At 39.0% G+C, this 17,944-nt stretch overlaps 1 protein-coding gene across 1 annotated transcript in view; it reads right to left on the bottom strand.

The window, feature by feature from the left end:
• Positions 1-17,944, bottom strand: part of zc2hc1a (zinc finger, C2HC-type containing 1A) — a 39,529-nt gene that overhangs the window by 19,043 nt on the left and 2,542 nt on the right. The window contains exons 2-5 of the mRNA XM_052023069.1: positions 11,835-11,902; positions 9,819-9,935; positions 8,438-8,579; positions 5,520-5,662 (exon numbers count right to left, since the gene is read on the bottom strand). Coding sequence (XP_051879029.1) covers positions 5,520-5,662; positions 8,438-8,579; positions 9,819-9,935; positions 11,835-11,902 — 470 coding nt within the window. The remainder of the gene's footprint in view (positions 1-5,519; positions 5,663-8,437; positions 8,580-9,818; positions 9,936-11,834; positions 11,903-17,944) is intronic.

Below are 17,944 nucleotides of genomic sequence, written 5' to 3'. Positions count from 1 at the left end.
TTCATTTGACATTTTTTTTAATACTCATCATGATAGAGAACTTTATGTTGCCTTTGTCTTAGAAATCACACATTCTTTTTGACCCAAATTTCCTTTCCTATTCTTTCCAGTTCATTTCAAATTAGAAATGAAAGAAATGGAAGGCAAAAGGCAGCCATTTAAGTCCATGCTAAACCCAAGCAAGAACAATCATCTAGTTGCACTTCCCTGCCCTCTCCCTATAGCCCTGGATGTAGGAAGAGGCCCAGCATGTTTAAAAGTGGGTAGATTACAAGACCTAGATAAAATTTATCTGAAAAGAGAGGGAAACAAGTGTGGGCTTTGACCATCTATTTTCCCCTTTCAGTTACATGTGTGCTGTCTTCGAAAGAGGGAGGATGGGATATCCAGAGTAACAACAGTCAAGTAAGTGCAATAGCTGTGGTGGGGAAATTTCCCAGAAGTTCTGAGTAGCAGCATATATAAGGTTTTAGAGATATACAGGTTAATCAAAGTCAGACAACATGGACTAAATAAGGAAGGACTGTGTCCTGTAAACATGGTGGGGGGAGGAGGGAGATTTTTTGAGATGGTAACAAGAAGAACCGCTGAGAGGATGTTGCATCGTCTACATGGATATTAACAAAGTTCCAGTTGTGAGGTGGCACAGCTAGTAAAGCCGCTGCCTCACAGCACCTGAGACCTGGGTTCGATCCTGACCTTGGGTGTTGTGTAGAGTATGCACGTTCTCCATGACTGTGTGGGCTTCCTCTGGATACTCTGGTTTCCTCCCAGATCCTAAATATGTGTGAATTCTAGGCTAATTGGCCACTGTAAATTGCTCATAGTATGTAGGTGAGTGGTAGAATCGGGGGAGGGGGGTGGAGAGGGAGGAGGTAAGGGAGGGGATAGAAATGTGGGGAGGAAAAAAAAAGGATTAGTGATTAGTTTGGTACGGACGATGGTCAGAAGGGCCTGTTTCTGTGCTGTGTCTCCATGACTATGCCATCTAGCAGACTGATCAGACTGATCATGGGTTTCAAAGAAAAATGAAAATTTGGATTAACCATCATTTTAGTGGAAGAAAGCAAATGGTAATAGTCAACAGTAATCATAGTGACCAAAGTGCCGTGCATAGTGAAGTTCCACAGGGTTCAGAAGCATGTCTTTTTTTTTTAGTATGTTCATGATTTCAACTTAAATATGTAGGCCATGATTAAGAAGTTTGCTAATGGCTTCAAAAGTGACAGTGTGGTGACGAAGAAATCTCTAGTTTGCAGGAGGATATCAATGGACTGATTAGATGGACACAGAAATGACAAATGGAATCCAAAAAAGTGGAAGGTAGTGCACTTGTGGAGATCCAACAAGATAAGGGAATGGTCAAATGTTAAGAAGTGCAGAAACAGGGAATCCTGGAATACACATCCACAGATCTGAGAGGGAAATTGAATAGGCAAATAAGGTGGTTAAGGTCTTTATCAAAGACATAGGATGGGGGAGCAGGAAGGGCATGCTAGAACTTTATAATACTCCAATTAGGTCACAGCTAAAGTACCGTGTACAATTCTGTTCACCACACAATAGCAAAAATAACGACAATACTAGAGGGTGCAGAGAAAATTTATGAGAATGCTGCCAGTTCTGTGGAATAATAATTAGGAAAATTGTTGATTAAGCTGGGTTGTTTTTTTATTCCCCCTGAACAAATTAGCTGTTAGGAGATTTAATTGAAGTACACAAAATTCTAAGAGGCTTAGACAAGGTGAACTGGAACAACCCACTTCCCTTAGCAGAGAAGTTCATAACTAGGGAAATGCAGATTTATATTAATTGTAAGGAAGATCAGAAGAAAGTAAAGGAAAAACATTTTCACCCAAAGTGGTAAGAGTCTGTAACACTGCTTAAAGGGGCAGGAGGGGACATCCAGAGAAATGAGAGCCTGGCACTCACTGTCTAAAGGGGTGGGAGAGTCAGGGGGTGTGGGGTAAGGGGTGAAGGTAGAAGACCTTGTCACATATAAAAAGGTACTTGGATGAGCACTTTATGAGCCATAACATACAAGGGAATGTGTTGACTGCTGGAAAATGGGAGTAATTTATATAGCTCCATTTTTGATTAGCAAATACATGGTGGTTTAAGTGGCTATATTCTACAAACGTTGATCGATCTATGCAGATTGGTGAGGTGGGGGGCATATACTAAAAATCAGAACCAGGTCTTTGACAGTGAAGTTAGGGAGGACTTCTACATTTGGTAGAAAGACCTCTCTCTGCAAATGACTATTGGTGTTAAGGTCAACTATTAATTTTAAAAATGATATTGATGTACTTTCATAAAGCAAGGGTATTAAGGGAGGCGAGACAAAGGCTTAATTAGGTCACAGACCAAACATGATTTCAGTGATAGGCAGAATATTCCTGAGAAGCAAAACGGCTTTTTCCTATGCTCTTAAACTGGTTTTATAAAGACATGGGAAACATAATAATCTAATTGCACAAGTTCATAGCCTGCCAAATCCAGACTATTCACATTCTTATGTGCTTATTTAGTAATTTCTTCAAATCTTATCCCATTAACCACTTATTTTTAGGAATCCTCCATTTCTCCCGCACAAAAAAAATTGGTATATTGATTCCTCCAAATTGATCTATAATCACAAATTAAATGTACCAATCTGCAAGGATATTCAACTTATCTTAGCTAGTACACAAGTATCTGGTTACAACATTCCCCTCCCTACCCCCTCCACCCACCCACCCCCAAAAGAACTGGTTCAAGACAGAGACCACGCATTGCTCATGGGAGATGAATCTTCTGTCGATGTTTTAATTTCAGGTTGCCCCTTGGATTCAAGTGTAGCTTGCTTCCACTTCATTTCTGAGCTCGCTGATGAATGATCCACAAACCCTGCACAGGTTGGTCAGGAGATGTCTGACGAGCCAGGCTGAAGGGTAATATGGGTAGTGATAAGTTCCTGCTGCTGTTTTCCCTGTGCTTCCATGCTACCAAAGATATTCAAGGTTCTCAGTGCCTTTCCAGATGCTTCTCCTTTATCTTGACTAGCCATGGGTCAGAGATTCCCATGAGTCAGTGAGGATGATACGTATTTTCCAAGGAAACTTTAAGAACATCCCCAAATAGTTCATTCTATCTTCCAAGTGATGCAACTTGGGAGTGCCCATTATGGGAGTCTGGTGGCAGGCATCCAAATTTTGTGACCTGGCCATCAGAGTGAGCTGAGTGCAAGTAGAACCTTGACATTACACCTATTATTGCTCTTCAAGCATTCCTTTCAGATCTCTGGAAGTAACGATTGAGAGCTAGGAAGTCTATGCCAAAAACTACAACTGTCTTGATGCCCTTAACTGAAGCATATACCACATGATCTATTCCAGGTGGCAGTTTGCATACTTATCCATCAGGGTAACATGTTCCAATTGGCTTGCCAGCTCTTGCAAATTCTTGACGAGCAACCTCAATGTCTGCACAGCTTGCTTTCAAAGCATCTCTTTTATAGAAGAGACGTGAAATCTGGGGCCCTAATATTCTTCACCTATGGGTTAACATTCATCAAGATTCCAGTCAATAACAGCAGCCTCATTTTCCATCACCATCAGCTGCATACTTTACAGTGCGCATAATCTTCTATAATCCCCTTTGCCACATTAAAAATACCTCTCTGACAAATGCTTTATAGAGAGAGTTTAAATTATGCAAAGTGTTGTCAAAACTATGAGAGGCCCACCATATTATCTTCCACATCAGTGATACCCAATGAAGATAAACTGGAATGATCTATTAAGGAGTAGCATTCACACGATCTTCATTGGAAGTTACATTAGGATTCACAGACAGGCTGTGCAGGTTTCATGAACCAGGGAAGAGAAGCAGACTTTCTTGATGGAACTGATGTTGGCATCTGCCTCAGATTTCCGTACCTCAAAATACCTTTTGCCTGCATCCCCAAGGAGTCTCAGACTTCCTCTTCTGAGGAAATGGGGGATAGGAATTGTTAAAGGCTCACTTTATTGTATACAACATTTCTGTTACGAGTTGCTGTCACTCGTTAATCTTGTTTGGATAGTAAAGAATCAGGGAGCTTCCAAAATTAAAATAGTTCTTCTCACACTTTTAAGAATGGATATCATGAAATTTGCTGTTAGTTCATAGATCAAAATTCACTTTTAATCTTTGAAACCCCTGAGCCTCTGCAAGCAGACATCAAGAAAAAACATGCACTTGAAAAACAGATGCTGAGCACGTGGATAGTTCACACCTTTTCCTGCTTATCCTAGTGTCCCAATCCCTTACAATGGATGTATCCAACTAAACAAGATCGCATAATCTTAATTTTATATGGACCTGGGAGGGTTGGGAGAATTCAGGGCAGTTACCTGATACAATTCTAGTCAAACCCAATGACAGCTGAGACACATAAAAATGGGATTCATAATGTCCATAATTGAAATTCAGGTCAGGAATAAAAATTAAGCACAATTTTGGATTATATGCGAAATCTATTTTTTGATAAGACAAACAATGAGCTTATTACCAGTCACCAGTAATAAGCAACTAATCAGAAGTAACTTCTGGAGTACACAGAAATGCAAATGAAACAGTGAAGTGCAAGTACAATAACACTCATAATCCATTACCCAAAATGCCTGCATCTGGCTCAATTAGTCCATAGCGCAAGCGGGGTTTGGAGCTGGATCATTTGTATGTTTTAGTTTCTTTTGATATGCTGAATCAATTTATAAACAAACTGAAAAATTTATGATACTATTTTGTAACATGGTTAAAAAAAGAAGTGAAAGTGTGTTGGGGTATTGATAGGAGTAACATCCAGTAGTTCAGAAAATTTTGCTGGTCCAGCACCAAGTTTTGAGGGGGCCAGATTACAGAAGTTGTACTGTAACAGGAAGCTACTGTCCTTATTGTCCACCTCCTTCTCATCATGCGATTCGGCATCCATTTTACCTACAACCAGGTACAAGTGAATTTTTAAAGCTATGATGTCTTAGTTACTATCAAGGAAACTCTCAGGCACTAAAAACTAACTTTTACCAGTGTGGAGTCTCAGTCTTCAGGTGCAAGTGATTACTGGAGATATATTAAAAAAAACTTCCCATTCCCACCAATTTTCTGTTTGGTTTCTTATTCCTTTCTCACTTCTATCCCTATACATCTCTACTTGCATTATGAATGTGATTTTTTTATTGAATTAAATATTCTAATTTACATTTCCTGGACAGGATATTATTTTTCTCCAAAAGAAACACAGAAGAGACACAGAATTGCCCTGTTCACAGAGGGCCAAGGTCACTTGCATTAACTGCCTGATAATTGGAAATTATAGCAAAAGAGCACACAGAAATTATGTAGGCAAGTGTAATGAACAGTGTTGTTTGCTGCTGACCACAAAGTACTGACCATTAGCAAGAAACCAATATCCAAGTAAACATTTCCTAAGTTCCCAAAAATCTAACAAAAGGAATTACATTACCATTAAATAATACGTAATTTTTGTATTTTACCTGTGTTGGAGAGCTTTGCTTCCCTTTGACACCAGCATGCTTGGGCTTAGTCATACGCGCAGCCTGTTCCTTGCAGAAAGAAATGTGTCTTTCAGCAGCATTCTCATTAAATCTTCTCTGGCAATAAGGGCACTGGACATAATCTTAAAAATGAAAAATTGATAAATGCATTAAGGAAATTGAGATTATTTGTCAATATAGATTATATTCCTCTCAGTTTTTCAGATGTGAAGTCAAAACTAATGATGCATCTGCATAAAATGTATACTTCACACACACAAAAAACAAATTTTCCTAGCTAACCAAAGCACCACATTGATTATTTGATAGTTTCCCAGATAGAAAATACTAAGCATAACAGCAAAATAAAACAGACAACTTGTATTAGGTGCATAATAATTTCCAGTAATTGGCTTGCAATAGAAGAGCAGGCCAAGGCTGAAATAAAAAAATTCAACCCCTAGTAACATTTTTGTTTGGTTCACGTTGAGATAGTGTCTCATTCTACAACTGTTCATCACAATTGGTTATTTTCGGTCACTGAAAAAACACTTCACTAAAGAGGTGCATCAGCTTTCACTCTCCACAATCTGAAACTGTCAGTAACAATTTACAGACTAGTTCAGGCTTTACTCTATTTCTGCAACAAAATTTCCTTCCATGTAACTGCAAAGACCCTTTGCTTATTGCCACATTTCCACCCATTTTTACTCTTCTGGCCTTTCTCACCGTTGTCATGCCAAGGAACATATCCCACAGACAACTGGAATTGGTCTGAAGACTGCTGCAATATTCTGAAAACCACATACAGCATTCCTGATGCAAAATGAATGAAAATGGAAATGAAAATAAAAAAAACTTCAGATGCTGGAAATCTGAAATAAATATAGAAGAAGGTTGGCAACTGCAAGCTAGACAAGCATCTGTGAAAAGAGAAAGAATTAATGTTTCAGGTCTGAGACCATTTATCGGAATCGGGAAAGAGAAAACAGTTAGTTTTCAGCAGCAGAAAAAGTGTGGGCAGAACAGATAGAAGATCTCTGATAGTGCAAGACCAAATGACTTACTGTTGTAGTTAGAAACACATTAAGTTTCCTTGTCTGTGTTTAGTAGCAGGGTTGTGGGACATGCCCTGCAGTTCAAACTATACTAGTAGAGAGAGAAAAACTGAGCCAAAAAATCACAGATGGCCAGCTCTGATATAGACAGATGAGTCATCTAAAACTGGAGAATTTGAAATTGAGCCCTACAGGTTGCCATGTGCCCAGACAGACGAGCTTTTGTTCCTCAAGCGTGCACTGGGCTTCACCGTAACAGTGCAGGTGGCAACAGATAGGTCAAAATGGGAATGGGATGCAGAAATTAAAGGGGCAGGCAACCAGAAGTTCCAGGTCACTCCTACAGATTAAACGCAGGTCCTTTGCAAAGTTGTTATCTATTCTGTGTTTCTTTTCTCCAATGTAGAGACCACGTTATGAACACTGACTTAATGATAGCAAACTGAGAATAGGAATGAGAAAGTACTCAAATTGGCAGAATGCAACTTTAAGTAATCCAAATGGACTTCTGTTGGACTTATAAACAACATACAAGAAAGAGAGTTTATATGAAAAATTTGCTGATGACATGTAAGCAGTTTAGATAAAAGTATAAAATTACAAAGAGATATTATCATGAAATGAATAAGCAAAATTGCAATAAATTAGATTTCAATGTAGGTAAATGGACTTGTTAAGGATCCAGTGTAGTACTTCCAAAATGGTGAAAAGGTAAAATCAGAAGAGGTCTAAATTGACTTATGGGGTCTACATAAGTAGATCATCAAAGCACCATGGACAGGTACAGAAAACAAGGAAGGATAAAGGAACACAGACTTTTCTTATCTAGAGAATTGGAAAATGGGAAGGCAAAAGAAAAAAATGCTTTATAAAATTCTCTGATAAAATCATGCTTGCAGACCTGGGAGTGGTTCTGGACACCGACATTGGGAAGTATAAAATATTCCTGCAGAAAGTGTAGCAAAGATTTACCAGTATATGAGAATTTCGAGAATTAAATGATAAGGAGAAGTTACACTAGCTTGGATTATTTTCCTTTGAAGTCGAAAGTTGAATGATGATCTATTTGAAGTTTCATATTAAGGGAACCTGATAGTTTCCTTCTACCTTATTCCAATTAGTTGGGGAAGTCTAGGACTACGGAGCATGTCTAAAATTAGAGGCAGACTTTACAGGAGTGAAGTTGACATTCTTTAATCATACTATCACTACCATTCAGAATTCTCTCTTTAAGCCCCATGTTTTGTAATATAACCTCTTGCCTTCAAATATGCTTTCAAGTTCTTATGCTCTACCCATATACACCACAAAATCTGATCATTAGCCATAGTTCTGTAAAACTGACATTTTTCTATGCAGTGAGTATTTCAGAATTAAGTTAGATTTTTTGTCTATTTATATGGAAATCATTATACATTCACAGAAGCTGGTTACAGTAATAAGGGCATGATAAAATAAAAGTATGAACTTCATAAAACTTAAGTTGCGTTGAAAAATCTATGTTTATGGTCTAGAAGTAACACTATTTTAGAAAAAGTAGATTTCAGCAAAGACATTCTTTTAATGCACATATATCCAAAAAGAGGAATTTCAGCAATTTTCATGTTTTATAAATACTGAAAGCTCCCACAGTAAATTAAATTTAAAAACCAAAACAGTGCAGTTACTAAGAATCAAAATTAGAAAATGCTAGAAACATTCTAGACAGAATAAAAAATGAAAAGTTATTAACAATCCATTAATTGGATTTACCCATATTAAAATTAGAACAGGCAAAGACATGTTAGCTCCGTTTTAATATCTAAATTATTAAGACTTCTCTAACTAATAAAATAAAAATACTACTTGTAAATGCCATACCTGGATCGTATAAAGGTGGCGGTGGGGGTGGTGGAGTACCCCCTTCCTTCATTATTTGAGTAGCCTTTTTGGCTGCTCTGATGGTAGCAATAAAGTTTTCATGTTTTTGTCTCCAATTTGAGGGTTTTTTTTGAGGTTCAGGCTAAAGGATATCAAAATGAAATGACATGTAAATTTAAAAATATACTGCATACACTCCATACATCATTCTAACTTCCTGTTCCACACTTCAATGGAAAAATCACTATCAATACATCAAAATGGAAAGTCAAATTTCAATATGGATAACCACACCGACCACGATTCTCAATGAACTAATCTATTTGAAAAGCGATATTAAATTCTGCCATTTTTCCTCTCAGTAATGGACATTTCTAATGTACATTCTGTTTTCAAGATTTTCTTTAAAACCAAAGGTTTTCATTTCTCAGAATCAGGTTTATTATCACTGACTTATATGATGTGAAATTTGCTGTTTAGTGGCAGCAGTACAGTGCAAAGACATAAAATTACTATAAGGTACAAAAATAAACCAATAGTGCAAACAAAGGCATAACAAGGTAGTGTTCATGGACCATTCAGAAATCTGATGGACGGAAGAAGCTGTTTCTCAAGTCAGTATAAGATTTTAAAAACAATGCTATTTTAATATCCCATATCAATTTCTCAAAAATTGTTCAGAATTCTTCCAAAAAACTTAAGATTATGGAATATAGCACAGAGGGAAGCCAATTAACTCAACATTAACTGTGTGAAATATCCCATTAGTTTTTTTTTCCTTCCTATCCCCATAGGGCTACAAATCTTTATCCATTCCCGTTTTGAAGTTATTACTGAAATTGCTTCAACTGCATGTCAGGCAGTATATTCCAGGTGGGTAAAAATAAATTCCAGGCAGATAAAAAGTTGCTACGGATTTTTCTGCCCCAAATCCTCTCTGGTTCTTTTGTAACTAATGCCTTTGCCCTCTGGTTACTGACCTTCTTGCTAGTGGCTTCCTACTCTATCCAAAACTCTCAACTCTATACACATTGGGGTTGTGTTTTTGGCCAGAAGTAAATTAGAAATTTTGAACTGAGTATATGACGAAACCACATTAAATTCAGCAATGTTTTCGCTGAAAACTGATTATATTCTCATCATCTGAACTTCATGATACAACATGCACACATTTCCAATAAATTCCCCCAATTCAACTGTACATTTTATGATCATGCATTCCATGATGTAGTATTATGTAAATTAATCCCAATCCAAAGACTTCACTACATGAGCATGCAAAATTGTTAATTCAGCTCAAGTAGTAACACTATCGCTTCTTTTTATGGTGGAGGTAAGTAATACCTTATTTCTAAAGTTTTGTAAACTTTACTCTACCTACCCTGGGCTTTAAAGGCTTTAGGGTGGGGATATCAGTTCCTTCAGCTCTCTGTCTACTGGAGTCAAAGGTCTTCCTTTTCTTGTTAGCATTTCTTTGACAGATGGGTTCATGCTTTAACTGTAAACAAAATTTAAAGAAATACAATCTTAGAAGTATTATTACTGTTGAACTCATCACAGTTAACATCACAGTTTGTGAAATTGCACTGCATTGAAAATGTCCAAGCAATTTTCTTCCTGGTGGAAAACTAAATGGGAAATATTGGGAATGGAAGAAATTCCAACTGGCTTCCATGGTCTCATCAGTGAGATCAAGTGCAGACTAGGCGACCACTTTGTCCGCCATGGCCTTCTCCTGGTTGCCAGCCATTTTAATTCCTCGCCCTATTCCAACACCAACCTGTCTGCCCTCAGCCTCCTCTACTGCCAGGGTGAGACTAAATGCCAACTAGAGGAACAGCACCTCATATTCTACCTGGGTAGTCTACAACCCAATGGCATGAACATTGGATTCTCCAATTTCACCCATGTCACTTTTCTTTCTCTTCCTGATCTACCAGTTCCTCCTACACCCACCACAGATCCCAATACCCGGTTTCTTTCCCCTCCTCCACCACTTCACCTCTGCCCATCACCCACACACTCCTCCCACTGGGTCCCCTCCCTCTACTGTTCCCATCTGCCCACCCTACCTCTCTTATTTGATTCCATTTTCCACCTTCCTTTCCTATCAGATTCCATCATTTGCCGTCCTTTGTTTCCTCCATCTATCACTGCCCAGCCTCTGTCGCTATTTCAACTCTTCCCTCCTCCATCTGCCTCTCATCCCTCCACATATCGCTTGTCAGCTCTTGCTCCATGCCTTCCCCTCACCCCTTTATACCGGCCATTTCCCCTACCATTCAATCCAAATGAAGGGTCTCAACCTAAAATGTCAATTGTTCATTTCCCTCCTCAGATGCTACCTGACCCCGAGTTCCTCCAGCTTCTTGCTTGTTTCTTTAGTGAATGCATGTCATAACAAAGCACGGTAATAATGTTGGTAGTGCAACTGATGTGTTCTGTCATCCAGTGCGAGTACTGAATGTAGACAGATCTAAAACACAAGTTTTCTTTCTGAATAAAGTGACTTAACTCCAATCTCAAACCCGCTTTGGTGTGAACATTTTCTTTATGTGCATTCACTTGTATTCTCTACAAAAATGACAATATAGTACAAAACTAGACCCAGAGATCAGCTTTGTCATGTTTTTGATGTATAGTGGATTTGGACAAAGGTAACTTAAACCCAATTTTTGTAGGACAGCCAACAGAATTTCTCCCATTAACCCGACCTGGATTCAAACCCAGAGCCATAAGTGATATTATCACAATGGCCTATCAGAATCATCCAAATCGTGTATAGTTGCAAAGTCACAATTTCTTATGTTGCTTATTTATAGCAGCCCATTGAGCAAAACCTTTTGGATATCTGATTTGAAAAAAAATATATAGTGCTATCTTTTTCAATATTTAGTGTCATAATTTACTAGCAACATTGTACAGCTAATTAATACAAAGCTGTTGCCATTTTTGCATTCTAGTCTAGGCACTCAAAAATTGTTAAGGTAAATCTGTATCCTGAAACTAGAATGACCAAGTTGAAAAGGAATGAAATTAATAAAAAAAAATTTAAATCCATATAAAAGTCTCCTTTCTTTCACACTCATACACGTCCAGCTAGTTCAGCCCACTGCACAAGTCATGCATAATGTAAATCCTGTGATTTATTTTGCACCAATTGAGCATCATATCATTGCATAAAATTCATGCAAATGTTTTGTGTCACTTATAAATGAACACATACAGATATTTAACCGAACCAGAAAATTACATTTCAAATGCTTCCCTAAAATATGTTTAAATTATTTGCCATGTCTGGCTAGCAGTCTTGAAATAGTTGAATCATCTCACAACAAAGTAATTATGGAGGGGGTAGGAAAGAATATGAGGAAATTAATTTGATATTGTAACTCACCCGTGTTGCTGCCAAGAAAGTTCTTCCACAAATTCTGCAAGGTGTCAAATTGCTTTCATCCGCTCCACCTTCAAAAGCAGAAAATAACATTAAACTACAAGTAAATAACTGCTTATCCGCAAAGGTAAACTATTAAAAGAATCCAGTCTTCGATGCGCTAAATAGTTTTTGTAGGTTTTCCCAAAAATATTAATTTTAAGACCAATTAAAATTTGTGATCTTTAAACCAGAAAGCCTAGTTCAACCATTCAGCAACATTTCCTTATAATGTAATTATAACAAAAGTGAACTTAATGTGACTATAAGATCATAGCTATGTTATCTATTTCTGGTAAATGATACTGCCATGCTGTGGTACTTAGATAATCACCTTGACTATGCCGAGAATTATCAGATGATGTACAAAATGTTTTTAGCTTTAAAAATCTTGTGGTTTTTTTTGGCTAATTTTAAATAAATATTGTACTTATGCGTCTATGAATTCTTTTCATGCAATTCATGCTGACCCACACAAGCAATTTCTTCATCTCTTTCAGATACATCAGTCCATAAGAGCCTTGGCTGAAATTCCATCTTCACATTCAGAATGCCCTCCACTGTGTTGGGTGGCACCACCATATTGCTAAATGGAACAACTTACAGACAGATGTAGCAGTATGGAACCTAATGGGCCTGCATATTCTTCATTCTACTAGAACTATTAAGCCAGGGGATCCGGTTCAATTAATAAACCAGGCTCAGCACCAGGGTGTGAGGACTACAAATAGGTAAGAAAGTGGCAAAAGCAGCATGATTTTTTTGTGACAAGAAGTTATAAAAGAGCTAAACAATCCCACAACTAACATATCACATCAAAAATATAAAGTATGTAGGAATAAGATCTCCTCTCCTGGGTATCAAAATGGTGAATCTTCCCTGCACTCCTCACACAAATTAGGAGTACTCCACTCGGCCACTCAAGCCTGCACCATCATTTAGTAATATTAAAATTGATCAGATGTTAAACTCACCAACATAGTTATCTTCACCATCTTGCTCATCAAGAGTCTATCTATCTCTGCCTGAAAAATATTCAAACATTCTGCTTCCATCACTCTTTGAAGAGTTTCAAAGGCTCACAACGCAGTGGAAAAAAAAGTCACTGTCTTAAATGAGTAATCCTTATTTCTAATCAGTAACCCCTAATTCTAGATCCTCCCACAAGAGTAAACATCCTCGCCATAGTGACTACATCAAGACTCACAGGATCTAATACATTTCAAGTGACTACATCAAGACTCACAGGATCTAATACATTTCAGTCGTCTCCCCCTCATTTTTCTAAACTTTACCAGATACAAGACAAGCCTGTCCAACCTTCCCTCATAAGCCAACACCCTTTAATGTATCAACATTCATAAGGAGACCAATATTTTAGACTGTACTTCAAAAATGGTCTCACCAATACCCTTCCTAAATGGAGTACAAGTTCCACAATTGCAAGTACACCCTACCTTAGGTGGGGAAAACAGCTGTGTGCACAATATTCCACATGCAGTCTCACCAGGGTTCTATACAATTCAAGCAAGATGTTTCTACAGGCTACCAGTGCATTACAAATGGATTGTGTCCCTACAAAACTATCCGTATCGCAATTTTCTGTAATGTGAAATCCTATTTCCCATTGAATGTTATAAGTGGAGATGTGTTCAAATGGGATGTTTTTCTCTCAGCAGTAATGATGAGTATGTCAGCTGCTGGTTCACAGAGGGACCCACTTAAGAGATTTGCTTTGGAAACTAACAAGGCAATTTCTTAAGTGGCCAGCAGCTACATTTACAAACACAAGCAATTGCAGCTGCTGGCCACTTAAGAGCCCTCAACTCACTTCTTGGTTTTCTGGATCCAGCCAGTTCCCCTCCACCAACAGTCTCATCCACCTGGCTGAACTTGTTCTTACACTGAACAGCTTTGCCTTTGACTCCTTTCACTTCCTACAAGTCAAAAGTGTAGACATGGACACTTGCATGGGCCCTAGTTAGCGACGTGAAACAGTCCCTGTTCCAAATCTTCTCCGGTACCATTCTCCATTACCATCGCAGAACTTGTCAATTTTATCACTATCGCTACTAACTTCCACCCCACTCTCAAGTTCACTTGGACCACTTCTCTCCTTTTTTTTAAGACCTCTCTGTCTCCATTTCAGGAGACAAGCTATCTACTGACATTTACTATAAATCCACCAACTCCCACAGCTATCTAGAATACACTTCTTCCCAGCCTGTCTCTTGTAAGGATGCCATCCCTTTCTCCGTTTCTCCATCTCTGCCCCATCTGCTCTCAAAGTAAGGCCTTCCATTCCAAGACATCTGCAATGCCCTCCTTTTTCAGGAAACGTGGCTTCCCTTTTACTGTGGTTGATGGAGCCCACTCTTGCATTTCCTGTTTCATGGACTTCTGCTCTCACTCCACCTTCCTCCCAACAAAACAGAGATAGTGTTCCCCTAATCTTCAGCTTTCACTCCACTAGCCTCAACATCTAGCACATCATCTTTTGTCTGTTTCCGCCAGCTGCAACAAGATCCCAACACTAGCCACATCTCCTCCCAACCCCCTTCCACAGGGACTACTCCCTCTGAGAGTTCTGCCGATCTCAGGTGAGTTTTGCCAATTTCACCTCTGGTGTGTTCACCCCCCCAACCCCCACCTTCTACTTTTGTCCCTTGTCCCAGTTACCACCCCTCCCCCGGCTCCCCATTACCAATTTTCATCCCCCTACTCCTCCTGGTTCCATCAACCTGTCATCTACACATTTAACTCACCAGCACCCTGCCTCCAGTCCTCCTTCCATCTGCTCTACACCTCTCCCCTAAAGGTTCCCATTACCACCTTTCTTATTTATTAGATTCCAGCACTGATAGACTTTGTGTTCCTGCTTACCACCCTCCTAGCTGTCTCCACCTTCTCCTTCCTTCCCTCCTCTCCCCTGGCTCCATCTGCCTTTTTTTGTCTGCTTCCTTCTATCATTCACCTGCCTCCATCTCCCAACTCTACCCTTCTCCCTCCCCTACTGGGTTCGATCTGTTCGTCATCCTCTTTGGTTCACCAATCACCTACTGTCCCCTGCCTCACCACTCCCTCTCTTTTTTTGTTAAAAACGGGCTATCTTCCCTCTTCACTCTTAATCTTGATATAGGGTTTTGACCTGAAATGTCGACAATTCCTCTCCCAACCACCCCCACCCAAAAAGATGCTGTTCAACTTGCTGAGTTCCTCCAGCAGATTGTTGTTCCAGATGCCAACATCTACAGTCTCACGTCTCCTGGTTATCTGTTATTCAACATAACATATCCAGAATCTTGCAATTAAATCCACCTGTAACTCACTCTTGGTTATCTATTATTAAATATATAAACCTCCAGAATCCCTCAGTTAGATCCAGCTTGTAATGCACTCCTGGATGTCTTATATTCTATATATAATTATCACAAACCTTTGATTGAATGCCAAATCTCATTCCTGGTCATCAGCTATTCTACGTATAAATCCCCTGAAATCTTCAATTAAATTCCAACCTGTTTCTTACTCCCATCTGTCATTCTGTACCTAAATGACCCAACTCCACAACAGATTCCTTTATTTTGGGTTATATTGTCTGTGCTTCATTGTCTAATTATCATGTCAAGAAGCTCTTTCCTGAACACGTGGACTTGGCCAGCCTTTGGCAATGGTGTTGATTTTTCCATTGCAAACGAACTCAATGAGAATCAATTTAGCATTTACCATAACCTTTCAATATCCAGGACCATGGCAGCATTTCAGCTGTCATTCATGGGCAGCAAGTCAGATGCTCTACACCAGCAGTAAGGTTTTGCTAATATAATACTGCATTAATTATGAAAAACACTAAGTGAAAAAAATGCTAGACAGCAAAATGAAACTACCGCACTTTTTTAGTCACATTATCTACATGTGTCAAGAACCGAGAGTTGAAAAAAAATAAAAACAGACAAAATTTGTTGTGAGACTTTATCAAAGCCCTGCTGAAAGTTCAAATACACCACATCCACTGTTTCTCTCTGGTGATTACAACCTCAAATAAAAACTAAGATTTGTCAAACACAATTTCCTTTCTATAAATCAACATTGACTCCACCTACTCTTATTATTGTCTAAGTGCACTCCCTTAATAACAGATCACACCATTTTTTCCTATCACTTAAGAGAGAAAAGAAAAAAAATCCCAATCAGTTAACTGGTCTTAACTCAACCTATGAGCAAAGTGCTGGCAGATGTTTTTTCCACTACTATCAAACATCACTTACACATCTGTTGCTTGATTCCACTAATAATGCTTGGCTTTCAGCCTCAAGAACCGCAAAAAAAAATGTAGAGCTCCAGAGCCGAGGTGCAAGTTTTGCATTTATTGTTAAAGAGCTCTGATAATATGACATTAACGAGAATCAGAAAACTCTCCACTAGCTGAAAGCAGGCAGCAAAGGAAGATGTTTGTATTTCTCACCAGCTGTGGGTTATATCGTACTACTTTGAGTTTTCAGGTTCCAGGTTCAACTCCCACTCCAGAGACTTCAATATTAAAGTCTAGGCTTCCACCAGCGTACTAGAGGAAGTGACTGACTATTGGTAATGATTTTTTTTCTGATGGGGTGTTAAACTGAAATAGGCCATCCAAAATTCCATCACACTACATTAAATGACAAGGCTGTTACAATCAGTATTCTGGTGAATCGATCTTTTAAGACAGCCTCAGGAAGACAGGCTTCCACTCCTGTTTTGTGGGTTCTGAGGTGGTTAAGAGGCCAATGTGGGACGCTGTTCCACACACGAAACAGGTTACTGACTGTGTGAGTGGTGAAGAATTTGTGAGGTAGTGCATGCCTTCTGCTGTTTATGCCGGGCTTCTGTGTACTTTCAGTGCATGGTTGAAGCTGTCAATACAATCCTGAATGCTCCTTCTCCACTTTGAGCAGGCCTGGTGAGAGGCTCCCAGGTATCAGTAGGGATGTGGCACTTCTTTTTGTACTTCCTTACCACGAGAGGTCATTCAGTCCATCAAGTCTACAGAAGCTCACAGAGAAATCCTATCAATTTCATCCCTCCACTTATTTTAAGGAAACTTTCAGCACGTTTTTGACTCTTTTTCTCTGATCACCTGGTAATCTCCTTCCATGACAGAGTGTGGAATAGAGTGTGTTTCAGGAGTCTGATGTCAGGCATGCGAATCATATGTCCTGCCCAGTGTAACTGAAGAGTAATTAGGGCCATCAGTGTAGCTGATTAGAATTAGTGATGTGGATGTTGGCCTGGCAGAAGACATACTAGTTCACTTATCCTTTCAGTGAAGTTGGAGGATTTTGTGGAGGCAGCATTGATGACATTTTTTTCAGTGCCTTGAGATACATGCTGTAGATAGACCCAGTCTCAGGAGCACATAGGAAGACAGGGATCACAGCTCATGATAGACCATGAATTTAGTGCCAGGTCTGATACCTTGATCTTTAAATACCATTTTCCTCAATCAAAGGCCATGCTGGCACTTTGAAGGCAGTGAAGAATTATCATCATTGGTGTGCGTCTTCGCAGAGAGGATGCTCTTGAGATATGAGAAATGTCTACATTTTCCAGTCTCATTATAAAAACTATCATTGTTAGAGGGCAATGCAGTGCAGTAGAGGATCTTGGTCCAGAGGATGGTTAGTGCCAAGTCCATCCTCTCACATACTTCAGTGATTGTTGATAATGGTGGTAACAAAGGAATGGATGGAGCTTTTAGCAATACACTAAAGCAGAGTGTTGTTTGTGATATTATGGAGGGTGAGGCAAGTACTGAATAATGGTATGAATGTGGTCAGAAACACAACTTTTGGTCAAACATTATCTAAATTGTAAAGAGACTGGCTTATTTTCAGATGATTGCGAGGGAGAGGGATGCTTAGTTGCTATGGAAATTAAACATCCAAGAAGTCAACTGGATGGCTTTTGAAATTGGTAAATAAGAATCAGCCCCATCTTAACATTAATATCTCACTATTTTTCTGCAAAAAGCAGCAAAATAACGAGAGTTTGGATATGCATGTAAAGAGTGGTTTCCTACTTGAGAGCTGAACAAA

The sequence above is a fragment of the Pristis pectinata genome, chromosome 9 (assembly GCF_009764475.1).
Source record: "Pristis pectinata isolate sPriPec2 chromosome 9, sPriPec2.1.pri, whole genome shotgun sequence".
Classification (NCBI taxonomy): domain Eukaryota; kingdom Metazoa; phylum Chordata; class Chondrichthyes; order Rhinopristiformes; family Pristidae; genus Pristis; species Pristis pectinata.
This window is presented reverse-complemented; position numbering and strand designations above follow the sequence as displayed.